General features: G+C 41.9%; 1 protein-coding gene across 6 annotated transcripts in view; it reads right to left on the bottom strand.

The window, feature by feature from the left end:
- The window catches only part of CARD6 (caspase recruitment domain family member 6), a 51,726-nt gene that overhangs the window by 21,173 nt on the left and 12,113 nt on the right, over nt 1-18,440 (bottom strand). For 4 of the 6 annotated variants that reach the window (XM_070476624.1, XM_020914913.2, XM_020914914.2 and 1 more), the window contains exons 3-4: nt 17,027-17,575; nt 6,787-9,983 (exon numbers count right to left, since the gene is read on the bottom strand). In XM_070476624.1, coding sequence (XP_070332725.1) covers nt 7,708-9,983; nt 17,027-17,575 — 2,825 coding nt within the window. In that variant the 3' untranslated portion in view covers nt 6,787-7,707. Of the gene's footprint in view, nt 1-815; nt 1,483-2,702; nt 2,804-6,786; nt 9,984-17,026; nt 17,576-18,440 lie in introns of those variants that run through there. The other 2 variants (XR_011491201.1, XR_011491202.1) reach the window with 2 other exon arrangements.

The following is an 18,440-nucleotide window of genomic DNA, read 5'->3' as shown; positions in this document are numbered from 1 at the left end:
AGGTTGTTGCGGTCAGCGTAGGTTCAGTTCAATTTCAGATAGCTCCTCTTTCCAGCTTACACTTCTCGATATCTGTAGGCCCCTTCCCGTGTAGTCGGTGTTACCTTCAGGGATTTTAATCTGTTGCACTGGTCCTTTCTGAAGCGGTTCCCTTTGTTTATTTGGCTTCTGTTTGCTGTCTCTTTGGTGTCTAATTTCCGCCCTGACACAGGCGGGCGGAGGTGATCTCTTATTTAGGTTCTCTAGTTCAGTTCAGTCCTGCTACGGGGAGGGCGGGGCGCTGCAGACAGACACCGCTCTGTGTGGATAGCGCTCACCGTGTTCCGGCCACACTGGGTTTGCCCCGCTCACGGGTGTCTGTGCTTTCGCCGTCTACACTGCTCAGGCTCCCGGCTGCTCTATATGGAGCGGGCCCTGCGTTGAGTGCGGTTCCAGTTTTCGGGTACTCCACAAAAGCGCAGATTCGGTTGCTCCTGCGTTTTGTGCCTTCCCCGGCCTGAGCGGTTCAGGCAGCCAGAGGCTTGGGCGTATTCTCCCCGGGTGCGGCGCGCCTTTTCCCTCCGCGGCGAGCGGCCCAGGCAGCCAGAGGCTTGGGCGTACTCTCCCGGGTGCGGTGCGCCTTTTCCCTCCGCGGCGAGCGGCCCAGGCAGCCAGAGGCTTGGGGGCCCTCTCTCCCCGGGTACGGCGCGCTTTTCCCCTCCGCGGCCCCAGCGCGCGCCGCCAGCCGGGTCTCAGGAAGTCTTTAGCTAGAACCCGGAGGCCTGTTTGCAGTGTGGGAGGGGGTGGCTTCTCAGGGGCTGAGTTTGCCCTTTTCCCCTCCCCCCCTGCCTCCCACCTCCAGCGGGGATGGGCCGGCTCTTCTCTGGAGATTCTCAGTCCCTTTGTTTTGCGAACCGCCGGCAGTGTGTTCGGGCCGGTTAATTTTGTCCCTTGCTATCCCACAGTTTAAAAAAGCTCCCTCCGATTGCTCTCAGGGTCTTCGGGCCGGACCTCACCCTAAGCAATGCCGCCCGCTCCTCTCCGTTCCGCCCCGCTTGTTGCTGGCGGGTACGGGCGTCTGGGGTACTTTTCTGCTGGGAGTTGCTTTTAGGCACGTAATCTGTGGGCCTTGTTTAATTTTTCCTCCCAGTTACAGTGCCGAAAACTTCCCCCAGTCCCGCCAGTGCGAGGGTTTCCTGGTGATTGGAAACTTCCTCTATTAAGACTCCCTTCCCGGGACGGGTCTCCGTCCGTAGCTCTTTTGACTCCCTTATTATCGTTTATATTTTGTCCTACCTCCCTTCGAAGACAATGGGCTGCTTTTCTGGGCGCCTGATGTCCTCTGCTAGCGATCAGAAGTTCTTTTGTGAAATTTGCTCAGCATTCAAATGTTCTTTCGATGAATTTGTAGGAGAGAAAGTGGTCTCCCCGTCCTATTCCTCCGCCATCTTAACAGGGACCTTCTTATAGTGCAGGGAGCTATACTCAATATTCTGTAATAATCTATAATGGAAAAGAATATATATACACACACACACATATATATGAATCACTTCGCTGTATACCAGAAACTAACACAACATTGTAAATCAACTATACTTGAATTTTTAAAAGTTAACTAAAAAAACAAAAAACAAAAAATAAAATAAAAAATTAACTATATTTTTTACATTTACCATAAATGTAAAAAAAAAAAATTGTTGTGCATGTGAGATATAAAGGGATACTGCTAGCATGTAGATTAGCATTCAGTAGGTAGAGAGGCGCAGAGTTGAGGTTCTCCTGAATGCTGAGGCTGATGCCACTAGCTCACAGACCACACTCGTAGCAGCGGCTCTCAACTTTGACTGTGTGTTACCTAGCGAGCTTTAAAGAATGCTAGTTTCTGGGTGCCACTCCCAGAAATCTTGGTACCCTTGACACAGAATATGGGCTCAACATTGGGCTTCCCTTGTGACTCAATCGCTAAAGATTCCGCCTGCAATGTGTGGAAAGAGGAGCCTCCGGGCTGTAGTCGGTGGCATCACAAAGAGTCAGACTTGACTAAGCAACTAAACGCACACGTACATGGGCTCAACATCAGAATTTTTTAAAACCTCCCTCGGTGATTCTAATGTGCAGACAATATTGAGAACTCTTACTACCCAGAAGGTGGAATTACAAGGGACTTTCTACATCATACATTTCTATAGTGTTTGAACATTTTGCCAAATATTACATCATTGCTGTTGTTTAGTCACTAAGTCTTTTGCAACCCCATGGACTGTAACCTGCCAGGCTCCTCTGTTCATGGGATTTCCCAGGCAAGAATACCAGGGTGGGCTGCCACTTCCTTCTCCAGGAGATCTTCCCAACCCAGGGATCAAACCCATGTCTCCTGCATTGGCAGACAGGTTTTTCTTTTTAACACTGAGCCATCAGGGAAGCCCAAATATTATATTACCTTGGACTTAAAAAAAAAAAGTGAATTAGAAGAACAATGAGGAGGGGAAGGAAAAAGAAGGAAGACGAGAAGAAAGAGGGGAGGGGAGAAAGAATAGAGGAAGAAAACATGTTTTTAACCTAATAGATACAGCACTTTCCTTTTCAGATTTTTTGAATAGTCCACTTCCTCAGTTTCCATTCACATCTGACCCTCCCCAGCCTGGCTTCTGTGCCTTTTTCTCCCTAAAGCTGTCCTGACAATAACCACACGATGCAAGGGGCCGCGTCTCAGTTCTTACCTTACTGATCTTTGACCAATGTTGCAAGAGGTCTTGGGAAACTAAAGCCATATTCCAGCATGCACCATATCTTTAATGATTTTTTTCTTCTTTCTTGTTGACTACAAAGGAGAATAGTAAATTATGAACCATTCTATTTTGTCATCAAGCTAGGAAGAGTGCTTATTTACACCTAGCAACAGATGAAACATTTATGCATGCAAAGTTCTTGTTTTAAAAAATCTCTCAAAAAAAATAAAAATTTAAGAATCTCTGTATATCCAAAAGTAATGTCCACTAAAGTCCTAAAGAAGATAAAAGAGTCAAAACATTTTTCCCTTTTGAAGCAGACTCTCAAGCACTGTAGAGAGGTTTCCCTGGGTCTGCTCTCTCACAGAAGGAGAGGGGGAAAGTAGGAGTGTCCAAAAGAGTTTGAACATTGAAAAAAAAAGGAAATATTTTTTACAAATATTTCATAGCTTGTGTCAGTTCAGGTCCTCCAGGAAGCAGATGCTAGGATGAAATTCAAGTCCATGAGAAGTCTGGGACACAGAAAGGGAGGAGGGAGCAGGAGGGGGTGGGGAGAGCCTCACTCTGCGAGGAAGGAGAAGGGAGGGGTTGGAGAGGAAGAGCATCAGGAGAGAGTACAACTCGGAGAAAGTCTCAGCCAGGCCAGTTGCCCAGCAGAGGCTTCCACCCGTGGGAAGGACCGGCCCGGATCTGAACCCCTACCATGCTGAGTTCCTGGCTCCAAGCAGCCTGCCCAGGGTGGGGGTTCTGGACCACTACAGTGGGTCCCCACAGAGGGCTGCTGGCCCTTGACTTTACACATATTAACAAATGGTTCTGAATTTCTGCATTTGACTGAAAACAATCAGACTTGTGCATTATACAATAATAGTCTTCGACTATATTATATGTCCTGAATGCAGGTTTTCTTAAGACATCCGGAAAACCAGTATTTCATGCTGTTTATATTGCCTGCCCCTAACACTGTTTGACTTTGCCACCTCAACCCTGGTGCAGACTCAAAACTGAAATAGAATGCTGCCTGTAAATACACAGACATAGGAAAAGTACATGAAAATATTGTTAGCGAGTTAGAGGACTATTCTACTAGTTATTCTGAGTCATGAGGTTACAGGTTACTTTTATGTTCCTTTCTTCTTTGTCCGTTTTGAATTTTCAAAACTGTGTATAGAGGTTACAGTTTCACAATAAGGAGGAAACACAAATTTATAGGATTTCACAACTATAGTTGAATGGCTGATACAGGTGGCTCAGACAGTAAAGTTTCTGCCTACAATGCAGGACACCTGGGTTCAATTCCTGGGTCAGGAAGATCCCCTGGAGAAGGAAATGGCAACCCACTCCAGTATTCTTGCCTGGAGAATCCCATGGATGGAGGAGCCTGGTAGGCTACAGTCCATGGGGTCACAAAGAGTCGGACATGACTGAGTGACTTGACTTTCACAACTATAGTAGAATTCTCATTCTGTTTTCAAGTCTTCTCAGCTCTGAGTCCAATGACTCACAGATAATAGATGCTTGATAAATAAAAATAAGAGAAGAAAGTAAACAAGAGGGAAAAAGGAAGAATGGAATGGTAAAAGATATCTTTAGAGTTCCTTCTGTTTGCCACTCTGTATCCATCCTCCACCCTGCTCTGAATCCTAAAAGACTGACCCACATGAATAGCCTAGGTGAGCTCCTTGTTCTACTTTCTGGTTAGGCTGGCCAAGGGGGAGAACCCTGGCACATCAGAAGTAGGAACAGATGTTTATCACCTGAGATCCCTCCCCATGGATCACTGCAACCACCCAGACCCAAGACCCTCCCCACACAGCTCTTCTGATGGGTAAAGCACACCCTCCCATTTCCCTTCAGATCTTAAAGTAATGATGTGTCTTGCTTTTACTAGATCCAGTCCTTTGTGCTGTTTTTACATCTGGCCTAACCCTTTATAAATAGTCCCTTTATTAAATTCTCCTCATTAGAACTGATTCAAATATATTCTTTTTAATGGCTGAGTAATATTCCATTGTGTATATGTACCACAGCTTTCTTATCCATTCATCTGCTGATGGACATCTAGGTTGCTTTCATGTCCTGGCTATTATAAACAGTGCTGCTCTAATGAGGTGGATGAAACTGGAGCCTATTATACAGAGTGAAATAAGCCTGAAAGAAAAACACCAATACAGTATACTAACGCATATATATGGAATTTAGAAAGATGGTAATGATAACCCTGTATGCGAGACAGCAAAAGAGACACAGATGTATAGAACAGTGTTTTGGACTCTGTGGGAGAGGGCAAGGGTGGGATGATTTGGGAGAATGGCATTGAAACATGTATATTATCATATGTGAAAAAAATAGCCAGTCCAGGTTCGATGCATGATACAGGGTGCTCAGGGCTGGTGCACTGGATGACCCAGAGGGATGGGATGGGGAGGGAGGCGGGAGGGGGATTCAGGATTGGGAACACATGTACACCCATGGCGGATTCATGTCAATGTATGGCAAAACCAATACAATGTTATGAAGTAATTAGCCTCCAGTTAAAATAAATAAAGTTATATTAAAATAAATAAACTTTCCTCAGATTGTCCAGTTTGAATGTACTCTATACGTATCATTAACTCCAGACAGATACATAGCCTGTTGGTGACAATAACCCAACAAGTTCTATTCTACAGGAACTAATCTTGAAGGATATGGAGAAAAGTTTTTAAAACAGTACTTTACTGCTCATTTTAGATGTTTAAACAACAAAAAATTTGTTTTCAGTGAGAAACTTCACTTTTACACCAAATATTTTGTAGTTATGAACTAGTTACGCTTTTTTGCCTGCCAAAAGACAAAAATTCACATGCACTGTCCTCTTTTTCTTTCTTCACCTTTGCAGAAATCTTGAGAAAGGTTGAACACGCTCTAAATACTCCACGTTGATTATTTAATATATGCAGAAACAAATGAAGGATACCTGTTGCAGTATGAGAATGTGCTCAGAGATTATTTCTTTTAAAAGATCATTTCTCATCTGTTTGTTAGTAGGATTTCTTTGTAGGTGTCTTTGAAGACAATTTTTTTTCCCCCAGAAGACATCGAGAGGCTATTTTAATACTTGCAACTAGTTCTAATTTTATAAAAGTTACAAATTTAAAAACCAGGGCTCTTAATTCAACTTATAAAACTCATTATTTTATTTCTAAGCTTAATTATGTAGATTTAAAAATACTCAAATTTAAATGGATTTAAAATTAATCTACTGAATTTTAACATTTTCCTTTAAAGTGGCCTTTTTTTAATATTTAGTGTCACTCATAAACTTAAACTTCACTTAGATTTTATTTTTAATTAGGATATAGTTAATCCACAGTGCTGTGTAAGTTTCAGGCATGCAGCAAAGTGAATCAGTTATACATTTACATTTATTCACTCTTTTTAAAATTATTTTCCCATATAGGCTATTACAGAGTATTGAGGAGAGTTCCTTGTACTATGCAACAGATTCTTGTTAGTTATTCATTTTATACATAGTGATATGTATGTGTCAACCCCAATTTCCCAATTTATTACCCCCCCCATCCCCTGATAACTGTAGCTTTGTTTTCTACATCCGTGATTCTTACTGTTTTGTAACTAAGTTCATTTGTACTCTTTCTTTTTAGATTTCACATATAACAGGAATCATATATTTGTCTTTCTGTGCCTGACTTAGTTCACTCAGTATGGCAATCTCTAGGTCAATCCATGGCACTGCAATTAAATATTTTAAATTTAATATTCTTTCTACTTAATGTTCTAACTAGTAAAACTTAACCAAATGTTTAGACAATGATGAATCTAATAAATTAAAATTGAAAATTCGGCAACTCTTAAGTTCTCTTATACATTTCAGTGCTTTTTACAAACTTTGTAAACCTATCTTAGCTTTTCAATTTAATAAAATCACAACTCTAAAATTAAAAATTCAGTTTTACATTTTAAGCTGGAGCCATGAGGCTAATATATCCAGATCCTCTAATTAGTCAAATTATCTTAACTATGACAAATATTAAATATTTAAAACATGAAAAATACACAATCACTCCCAAAGTTTAGGCAAAATAATTAACTTTATTGGTTGTTAGTTCATTATTTCTATATGTAAGGGGCAAATAAGCTTTATCATCCAAGCAATTTGGGGCTATTATTACAAGCAGATTGATTCAAAAATTCCAAACAAATAGGGTTATCTGCTTAGTGACTGATATCAAACATAAAATTTTTGACCAAAACATCTCTAGAGCAGCCAACACCTAGAACAGTTTCTCTTGCAACACTGAGGCTATTTGTACCCTGTTTTATGGTCACCTTGAAATTAAAGGCTTCATCCTTACTTTTCTCCAAGTGAAATAGTTTTATAGCCTCTATCCCCTAGGTTCAAGTTGTGCGTGCTTAATCGCTTAGTCATGTCTGACGCTGCAACCCCATGGACTGTAGTCTGCCAGGCTCCTCTGTCCTTGGGGATTCTCCAGGCAAGAATACTAGACTGGGTTGCCATGCCATCATCCAGGGGATCTTCCCAACCCAGGGATCGAACACAGGTCTCCTGCATTGCAGGCAGATTCTTTACCAGCTGAGCCACCAGGGAAGCCCAAGAATACTGGAGTGAGTAGCCTATTCCTTCTCCAGGGAATCTTCCCGACCCAGGAATTGAACCAAGGTCTGAATTCTTTACCAGCTAAGCTACCAGGGATTCAAGTTATATATTACCAAATATTCAAGGTTGTATTCAATTTATTTATTTACTGCTTGATTCTATCCTTTATTCTTTTCACATTTTCCTTTTCTCTAGGGACATTATTCTCATAGATATTTTTATAATATCCAGTTACACTGTCTATATCTTGTTTCCTGTGTCATGTTAATGATAGTACATTTTTACCATCACTGCCACTCTCCTTCAGGTTACCCTACATATGATAGGAAAGGCCTGGGCAAAGGATACATTTCACAGGTCCCTAGAGTAAATATTTTAATGCTTCCCTCCCTTCTTGGGCCCTGCTCTTGGGTAATATGCCTTAGCCTGTGAAGGACCAGTATGAGATGACTTGGGTTGAGTAGGTCTGGGCTGAGAAGGTTTAGATTGGGAGGACTGGGGCTGGCATGGCTTGGGCTGAGTGGGTTTGGATGGAGAACTTTCAGCTCGGGGGGCCTGGTGCTGAGTGGGTTTGGGTTGAGTGGGTTTGGGTTGAAAGGGCACAGGTTGGGAGGGTTTGGGCTGGGACTGCTTGACCTGGGGTGACTTGGGCTGATTAGATTTTAATTGAGAGCTGGGCAAATACATGCTGTAGGACATAGGATGGAATCCCGTTTGGAAAGATGGATTTGAAGGCCCACCTTGTGTCTTCAGCTTAGCTCCTTGCTGAGAGGCAGTCCTTCTTGGTTTTTGTGTGGCTCCTGCTGCTTGAAAGGCTTGATGGTGAGGATTTTCAATATGGGGTTTTGTTCTCATGAATGTTCTAATTGTTTCTGTTGGCCTTGTTCCCCAGGCACTGACTTGCCCAGGCTTCCCAACTGCTCCTGCTGGCTTTGAACCCAGGGAATGGTGGTGACTTCCCTGGGAGTCCACTTTCCCAGACCTTTCAAGGGTTCCCATCGTCTGTGGTCTCTGAGGCCAGGCCGGTATACGCTGAGAAATGGGTCTTGGTGGTCTCCCAAAAGTTCTACCCATGTGATGTCTCCAAGGAGCTCCTGAGAATCTCATAAATGTTTCACCTGAATAAAATCTCTGGGGCTGGAAATACTGAATTCCAAAATGTTTGCCTGGACTCTGTGCCCTTGTATTCTGAAAGGGCACAGGATGGAAACCCTTAGGCCTCTGCTGTAACCAAAAGCGGGAGCCCATAGGCCAAGGGGCTTTCAAAGAACCACGGTTAAAGTTACCTCCAATTCTGGCTGGAAAAGGACGGAAGTTTCTCAGAGGAGGAATGAACACTGGAGGGAGATGGAAATTCTGACGATTTGGGCTGATCTGACAACTAGTCTCAGACATCTTAGCAGGGCTTTCAGATGAGTTTTCTGACTGACTGTGTCTTTGTGATCCCTCATCTTCAGCTGTTCCAGTCACATTTTCACTAGAAGAAACTTGAATCCCCTGAATGTTCTCAAAGTCTTGGTCTACCTGTATCCCCAACTCTCTGGCCAGGGGGGCCATATCTTCCACAGACACACATCTGAGTGAAGAGGACATCACTTCTTGGAGGGCGGCTTGAAGACCCTCCATGTTCCTCCCTCTCTGCCCCGCTTCCTCCTCCTCCCAAAACAGTAGCTGTGATGGCTTCAACTTCAAGACCCTCTGGAAAACCTGAGCCTCTTCACTCTCCCTGGCCTGGGGACTGAGGACAAAGTAGCATCTTTCAATGGCAGCTTCTCCTAAAAACATTAGCAAGTCCCATTCCTTCTCACCTAGGCAGTCAGTGAAAAAAAACACAGCTGAGGAAACCTCCATCAAGAAACCAAACTGTGTCCAAAAACTTTCTAGATCTCCACGAAGGTTGGCCACAGCAACAGGCTTCTGGGGGAAACTGGGCTTTTCACTTAAACTGCTGCTATCAGGAAAAGACCATGTTATCTCAACCAGGCCATCAGAGATCTGCCGGGGAAGCACCTGAACAGGCAAGTCCTGATGAAGAAAGATTTTGTGTGATTTCAGATGGGTAGGGCTGAGCAGGGCATTGAGGATTCTGGACTTGGAAAAGCTACAGTATCCTAGACGCACAAAAGAGATGACAGGCATCTTCATGAGAGTCAGAAGCTTTTCTGTATCCCCTGTAGGCCCTCCTGAAGACTGTGTTGACTGCTCCTTCACAATGGCCTTCATGGCCCCTAGCATTAAAATGCTTCTGTTGTTTTCTGCATCTGGCAGTAGCAGGGGAAGAGCAAACCGGCAATGATACATGTTTGACATGACTTCACGTTGCAAAGAGCTGTCTGAAGACAGCAAAGAGGCACAAAGGACATCCAGGGGATTAATGGTTTCTGTTTCTCTAATTTCCAAGTTCTCTACTCCAGTCAGCAATTCCCCTTTGCTCTCTTCACCCAGAACCTTGGGTCTGAGGACTGAATCTCTGGCTGTCACATCCAGTGCTTGAACTTTCATCAGGAAGTTCCAAGCCAAGTCACTTGGAGTCTCAGGCACCCACGTACATCCTCGGTCTAAGGAGAATTGTTTCACGAAGTCTGACCGAAGCTTTCTGCTTGTGTCCAGGTTCAAACAGGACAGGACATCTTTAAACACATTTTTTCTTTCTGTAGGAAAAAAAGATATAGTCAGTGAATGTCATGCTCAGCATCTAAGCTTTCTTCACTGACTTTTAAAATTAAGTAATTGATATTGTCTTTGAAAAAAAGAAAAGATGATCCACCATCTGTCTGTTCTTTTTGTGGTTGAGAAATATTCCATTGTATATATGTTCTACAACTTCTTTATCCATTAATCTGTTGATGGAGGAGGGATGGAATGCTGTGGGAGATGGAAGGGTGGTTCAAAAGGGAGGGGACATATGTACATGTATGGCTAATTCATGTTGATGTATGGTAGAAACCAATACAATATGATAAAGCGGTTATCCTCCAACTTAAAATAAAATTTTAAAAAAGATTAAACAAGTAAAGTGAAAGTGCTGTTTCATCACTCTGCCAAGTCTACTTTCCTTCTAAGAGATATGTCAATATGGTATGGTATGTCTCCTTCTCTTCCTTTTTCAATACAAGTACGTAAGTATGCTTGCATATGTAGAAGTACACAGTTTGGTATAATGGATGCTATTTTATTCTATAAAAGATATTATACCAAATGATTTTTCCACTTCTTTTCACTCAGTGGTATTCCTTGCAAATTTTTCCAAATAAGTATATACAGAGAACTACTTAATTCATTTTATTAATCCATTGTACTTAATGGTTTGGATGAACCACTATTTATTTAACCATTGTCTACCGATGATCATTCAGGTTTTCAAATTTTTTGGTTGTGTTCATATGCAGTAATGAAAAAGCCTCTTAATGCTACTTTATACATATGTATAAGGAATTCTCTAGGTCAATACTGATTTATATTAAATGTTAACTCTTGCTAAAATTTGGAGAAATGGAAGAGTTTGTCTTCTCAGAATTCACATGTTGTATATAATTTTTCCTGATGTCATTTTCTAATTTATCTTCTAGCCACTTATTGAGAATACAGAGATAGTGCTAAGTAGAGAAAGAAAATCAGAGAGCATTTTCTGCTCCCCATGGATAGTAACTTAGCATAAGCTTCTTGGATCCCTTGTAAAAATAGCCTAGAAGAAACAGTAGACATGAGAGAAAGTGTAGGTTTCAAGAATTAACAAAAGGAACTCTAAGAAGTCCTTTGACAGTCTGAAAGTTGCTTGAACTGGTGTATCTGATGGGTGAGAAGGTGAGGGAGAAGTTGAGGCCAGCACGAAGGATCCCCAGAGGAGGAAGTGAGAAGACAGATTGCAGAAAACATGGAAGTTCTGCTCTTGCCTCTCCCCTGCCTATCCCCCGCTTTTCCTTAGGACAACCATCCTCTGTTTCTTCAGCACAGCAACCGGTACCCACACGGCCCAAGCCAGATGCCAAATGTTGACAAGGTAGTATCAGGCTACTGTGGAATAGTACAGTGATTTGTCTAACAAGCACAGAGATGAATGAAAATTAAGAAGCAATAATTTCCAGAACCCAGTACCATTTTTGTAAATTAAAAATTCATGAAAATAGCCCAGGTAAGACAAAAAGAAATGACTGGAGATTTTAGCTGCCACCCACTGAAATGAGACAGACTTTTTATTAATTTGAGTCCCACAGTTGATCAATGGAGACCCACTCCAAGATGACCCAGATATTGGACATAGAAGAAAAGTATTTTAAAGTAGCTATCTAAACTATTTTTAAGAATGTACAATAATATAAACCCATAATGAATAATTTAATAGAAATTATCAGGAAAAAAGAAGAAAGCATTTAAAAATTTAAATTCTTGAACAAAAAGCATAATATCTGAATTTTTTCAAAAATCAGTAGATGGACTTTAAAAAAGACTGGAAATGACAGAAGAAAAATTCACTGTACTTAGAAATATAGTAGTAGAAATGATCCAATCTAAAGAATAAGGATAAAAAATACTTTAAAAAAAATGAACAGAGCCTTAGGGACCTTGGGAAAAATGTCAGAAACTGTAACATACATGTACTTGGAGTTTCAAAAAGAGAAAGGGGCACAAGTGGGACAAGAAATATTTGGATAAATAATAGCTGAAAATTTTCCAAATTTGGGGGAGGTGTAAATTCCAAATTTAGAGATTCATAAACCCTACATAAGATGAAAACAAAGAAAATCACACCTAGACACATCAGAGTTAACCACAGAAAACATTTTAAGGAAAACATCTTGAAATCAACTAGAAGAAAAATAGCACAACACAAGAGGGAACAATGATAAAATGACACGACTTAGCATCAGAAAGAATGGAAGCCAAATGACAGAAATGATATCCATCATTTCTGAAGGCAAAAAGACACCAGTCTAAAATTCCTTACAGAAAAAATATTCTTCTGGATTGAAGGCAAAATGAAGACATGTTTCAATAAACAAAAAATAAATAAAATTCTTCAGGCTAACAGGGAATAACATCAAATAAAAACTTGAATCTTCAGGAAGAAGAAAGAGCAGAGAAAATGATAAATTTATGGGTTCCTGGACTTCCCCTGCCTGGCACTAGTGGTAAAGCACCCACCTGCCAATGCAGGAGACATAAAAGACCCAAGTTTGATCATTGACTGATTCCAAATAGTATAAACTAGAAGGGAAAGTGAAAGTGAAGTCGCTCAGTCGTGTCAGACTCTTTGCGACCCCATGGACTGTAGCCTACCAGGAAGAGAGTTGATTACATTAACCTATACATGAATTGACGTTGCAGAACAGACAGGCAATGCCTTGAGTCTTCCTGAGACTTCAATTTGAGATGCAGGGACGGGGTGTGGGAGGGGCTGGAAGAAAGTGGCTTAAAATTTAACATGACAAAGAGCATGACAATCCTTCTCCTTTGAATCAGATGTATTTGATTTTTCCCCCCAGTTCCTAGCTGCATAGACAAATATTACAGAGGCAAGAGACAGAGCATAGCCATGAATTATTATTAAAAAAATTTTTTTTATCCTCCAGTCAACTAGAGTGGATTGGAAACCAGTAGAATTATATACAGTCATAACTGCATTATTATTGAAACTTTTCTTGACCTGTTTTCCTAAGGCTGTGTCAAATACAAATTGGCGCTTGTCAAGGGCATTTTCCATCTGCCTCTTCGGAGACTGAGTCCTGTGCTGTCGCAGCTATTGACCTTCAACATGACCTGAAGGGGGCTCAGAGTGGAGACTGAGGCACTCTGTTGCTGCAGGAAGATTGGTGGAACAGGCCTTTAGATGGTTAGATATTTTCAGGAACAGATTTCATGATCCCAATCCTTACACTTTCTCATATCCAGAAAAGCACTCAGTCCCTTCATGGTGACAACATCAACAACTGGTGGCTAGCAGAAAACCTTTTATAAAATAAGCGCTTGATTGTGTGAACTCCTCCTTCACTGAAAATCACATACATTGACCGTCCCCCACTACTCCTTTGGAGCAGTTTCTCAGTGCTATCTGAAATGCTCTCTCCCTGGCTGCAGTCCTCATTTTGACTCAAATAAAACTTAACTTGCAACTCTCATGTTGTGCATCTTTTTTTAGTCAACAAATGTTAGATTGGTTGCAAAACTAGCCCCAGGTAATGGCTTTCCTGGGTTTCCCTGATGACTCAGATGGTAAAGAATCTGCCTGCAAAACAGGAGAACCAGGTTTGATCCCTGGGTCGGGAATACCCCCTGGAGGAGGGCATGGTAATCCAGTCCAGTATTCTTGCCTGGAGAATTCCATGGACGGAGGAGCCTGGCAGGCTACAGTCCATGGGGTTGCAAAGAGTCGGACACAACTGAGCGACTAACACACAATGGCTTTCTGGTATCCACACCTTTTGTAATATTACTTTGCAAGAGATGCACCCTATTCTTCCCCAACCCTTAAAGCTTTGTGACTTGCTTTTGCCAACAGAATGTGGCAGAAGTCAAACAATGTTATGGATTGAATTATATCCCCTACAAAAAGACGCTAATCCTCCCAGGACTTCAGAATGTGGCCTTATTTGTGAATAGGGTCATTACAGAGGTCATCAACTTAAAGTGAGGTTATTATGGTGGGCCTATTATGGTGGGCCCTAATGCCTCTGATCAGTATCTTAATTAAAAGAAGTAGTTTGAAAACAGACACATGCACCAAAGGAAATGACTTGAAGACACAAGAGAGAAGATGGTCTTCAAGTCAAAGAATTCCAGAAGCTACTGGAAGCTGGGAGAGAGAACTGGAACAGGTCCTTCCCTAATGTCTTCAGAGAGAGTATAACCTTGCCAACACCTTGGTTTCAGTCTCCAGGCCTCCATATCTGTAAAACAATATATTTCCCATTGTTCTAAGCCACCTTTTGTAGTATCTTACTGTGGCGGCCCTAGGAAACCTATCACACAGATGGCATGATGGTTCTGAGTCTAAGCCTCAGAAGGCCTTCAGGACTCTGTCTCTGTCTCTCTGACTCCTCTGCTCTCACTATAAGACTATGCCTGACATAGTCTGAGAGTTAGCCCAGACTAGCTTGTTAGAGGGCATGGCAGTCCACTCCAATATTCTTGCCTGGAGAATCCCATGGGTAGAGAAGCCTGGTGGTCTATAGTCCATGGGGTTGCAGAGAGTCAACTCAATCAACTGGCCATACATGTACAGCTTGCTAGAAGATGAGAAATGAGCCAACAGCTAGCTGACCACCGATACAGATGTAAACCCAGAGAAGACCAGAAGAATGCCTGCCAGTTATAGACACATAAAAAATTATACACTCTTATTGTTTTAAGTGACCCTAATTTTGAGGTGCCTATTATATTTATTATGGCAAATAAATAATACAGAAAAAAATGCAAAACAAAACAATATCATGCAAGAAACACATAATATTAGAATGTTACCTATGGAAGAAGGTGAATAAGGAATGGAGAAAAAAGTCAAATAGATTAAAAAAGGGGGGGGAGCTGCAGAATAATGCTGATGGTATGCAATGAAAAAGTAATTCAACCCTATGCAACTACGGTAATATATTTAAAAAATTAAGAATGAGGTCTAAAAGGCAGTGGGGCAAGAGTTGTGTTATAGGTTGAATTATGTACCTCTCAAAACCATATGTTGAAATTCTAAGACCCAGTATCTCAGAATGTAATGGTATTTCGAAATGGAGTCATTGCAGATGTATAATTAGTTAAGATGAGGTCATTACAGTGAGCCCTGGTCCTATGACTGTTATCCTTATAAAATAGGAAAGTTTGGGAATTCCTTGGTGTTCCAGTGGTTGGGATTCAGAGTTTCTCCTGCAGGGGGCTTGGGTTCCATCCCTGGTCAGTTCAGTTAAGTTCAGTTCAGTCGCTCAGTAGTGTCCAACTCTTTGCAACCCCATGGACTGCAGCACAGGGAATGATTAATAAGACCCTGCAAACTGCATGGTGCGGTCAAAAAACAAAAGAAAAGGGGGAAATGTGAACATAGAGACACGAACCCAGGAAGACAACCAAGTGAAGATAAAGGCAGATTGTAGGGGATGGGGGGCTGAGTGCTTCCACAAGCCAAAGAATTCTAAAGATTTCCAGCAAACTACCAGAAGCTAGGAACAGATTCTTTCTATAATCTTCAGAAGGAACCAACCCCTATATACATCTCCAGGCTTCCAGCCTGCAAATTGTGAGACAACATATTTCTATTGTTTATTGTCTTACAGCCATGAAATTAAAAGACACTTGCTCCTTGGAAGAAAAGTTATGACAAGCCTAGACAGCATATTAAAAAGCAGAGGAATTACTTTGCCAATAAATGTCTGTCTAGTCAAAGCTATGGTTTTTTGCAGTAGTCATGTATGGATGTGAGAGTTGGACTATAAAGAAAGCTGAGAGCTGAAGAACTGCTGCTTTTGAATTGTGGTGTTGGAGAAGACTCTTGAGAGTCCCTTGGACTGCAAGGAAATCCAACCAGTCAATCCAAAAGGAAATCAGTCCTGAATATTCATTGGAAGGACTGATGCTGAAGCTGAAGCTCCAATACTTTGGCCACCTGATGCGAAGAACTGACTCACTGGAAAAGACCCTGATGGTGGGAAAGATTGAAGGCAGGAGGAGAAAGCGACAACAGAGGATGAGACGGTTGGATAGTATCACTGACTCAATTGAGTTTGAGCAAGGTCTGGGAGTTGGTGATGGACAGGGAAGCCTGACGGGAAGCAGTCCATGGGACTGCAAAGAGTCAGACACGACTGAACCACTGAACTGAACTGATTGTTTAAGCTACCAAGTTTGTGGTACCACTCTGTTACAGCATTCTAGTAACCAGGTCAAGGTGTGCAGGGAAGGAAATTACTCTTTTCTGACCCATAACTGGATTATGAATTTGGGCTGAATGTGAGTTGGTAGTTACCTTCCCCTTCTATATTCAGAAATTGGTGGTGTTTATTTTCCCAGACAATATCTCTCCAAATTAAGCATTTCTCATATTTTGAATTTTCATTAAGAAATATTCAAATTCAAGGTACTGGTATAATCTTCCACATTGAAATGGCTATATTTGGATAGCTCAAGCCAAGCATTATTTTGGGACCTTATCCATTTACCACAAATGCCTCTCCTGTTTCTGCTTCAAAAGTTAGGTCCATAATCCCCATATTCTATTGATCACAAAGGTTCTAAAATGATTTTAGACTTAATCTGAGGTATAGAAGGCAACAGCTAAAATTGTGGTTAGCAACTTGTTATATGTGTGATGGAGGTGACTGCAGAAGCCTAAAAGCTCATAGTCAATACTTACTTTATCTTATACTGTCCACTTGGAGAAGAACATGGCCACCCACTCCAGTATTCTTACTTGGGGAATCCCCATGGACAGAGGAGCCTGGCGGGCTACAGTTCACGGGGTCACAAAGAGTCGGACACGACTGAAGGAACTCTGCACACATGCACACACTGTTCACTATTTCTAGGTCCTGGTTTGTCCTCCCTGTCAATACCCACCTCTGAGGAAGCTCCAAGTTAGACAGGTTCAAGGAATTTTTGAGGACCTACTTTTCTGCTTCCATCTGGTGCTGTTCCTCAGTCCCCTCCCTGTTATGATACTGCAATTGAGATTTAAGTTTTTGCCTAAGTAACTCTACACACATCATTCCCATACCTTCCATACTCTTCTCTTCCTCCTCCAAAGACATGCCAGTTTCTGGATCCTCATAATTCTGTTCTTCATCAGAGAACTCCGTGGTTCCAAGGTACACAGAGTCCTCTCTGCCATCATAGATACTGCCCTCTGGGTCACTGTAAGCCTCCTCTTCCAGGATGATGTTTGCATCTTCAGAGTACCCCACAGATTCTAAATAGTCCTCTTGTCCTAAGTATAAAGAATCATCTGGCTCCTCGTATCTCTTTCCATCTGGTAAATACTCAATAGTTGCTGGAAATTCATACTCAGTGATCTCAACTGACTGTGGTGATGTGAGTTTTGATGTGTTGTCTTCCTTCTCATTTTCCTTTGAGGACCAAGCAGTTTCCTGATAACCAGTTTCCTTGCCTGTGGAAGACTCAGAGGTTTCCAAATCCAAGCACTCTTTCTCTTTGAAGGACGTGGTGATCTCAGGGTTATCAGGCTGTTTTTCTCCAGGAAGGAAAACATCTTCCTTGCTTGCTCCTATCGGTGGAGGTGGCTCTCTATACTCATGTTTCAAAACTTCTGTAAAGAATAATAAAGTGTGAGAGATTTTTATTTTCTCTCTCGAAATTAACAGATGTTATATTAGGGAGCTCCCATGACCTCAAAGCATCATCTCTCTATTTCACTAGATGATAGGAATATCTACATAAATGGCAATAAGTCAGCTCAGAACTTTCTTTCTCCCACTGAAAAATATCAGATCACACTCCTGCCCAGCTCAAAAGTTTGAGTCTTTCATAGCAAACTCAAAGGGTAAGTGGGTGAAATAGAAAACTTCAATCCTTTGTTTACTTGTCGATTTACTGTAACCCCAAACCGGGCTTCCCTGGTAGCTCAAATGGTAAAGAATCTGCCTGCAATGCAGGAGATTTGAACTTGATCCCCAGGTTAGGAGGTTCCTTTAGAGAAGGAAACAGCAACCCCCTCCAGTATTCTTGCCTGGAAAGTCCCATGGACAGAGGAGCCAGGCGTGCTGCAGTCCAATGGGTTGCAAAGAGTTGGAAACCTCTGAGTGACTAACACTTTCAACAGCAGCTCAGACTTCCTAGGGTCATTACTAATGAAGTTTGATTCTAATAATTTCTAATGAAGAAGTGAATAGCTCTTATTTAGAATAAATCCTGGAAATACTAAGACCTATATCTCCAAGTTTATGGGTCCTATACTACATTAGAAACCATTAGCATTAATATTTTTATCTTAGCCTCTGCCTCTCTGAGTTGTGCTTAGTCGCTCAGTCGTGACTCTTTGCACGTGACTCACTCTTTGCAACCCCATGAACTGTAGCCCACCAGGCTCCTCTGTCCATGGAGGTTCTCCAGGCAAGAATACTGGAGTGGGTTGCCATGTCCTCTTCCAGGGGGGTCTTTTCAACCCAGGGATA

The sequence above is a fragment of the Odocoileus virginianus genome, chromosome 14, assembly GCF_023699985.2.
Source record: "Odocoileus virginianus isolate 20LAN1187 ecotype Illinois chromosome 14, Ovbor_1.2, whole genome shotgun sequence".
NCBI classification, from domain to species: Eukaryota; Metazoa; Chordata; class Mammalia; order Artiodactyla; family Cervidae; genus Odocoileus; species Odocoileus virginianus.
Note: the sequence above shows the minus strand (reverse complement) of the source record. Positions and strands in the feature narration are given on the sequence as shown.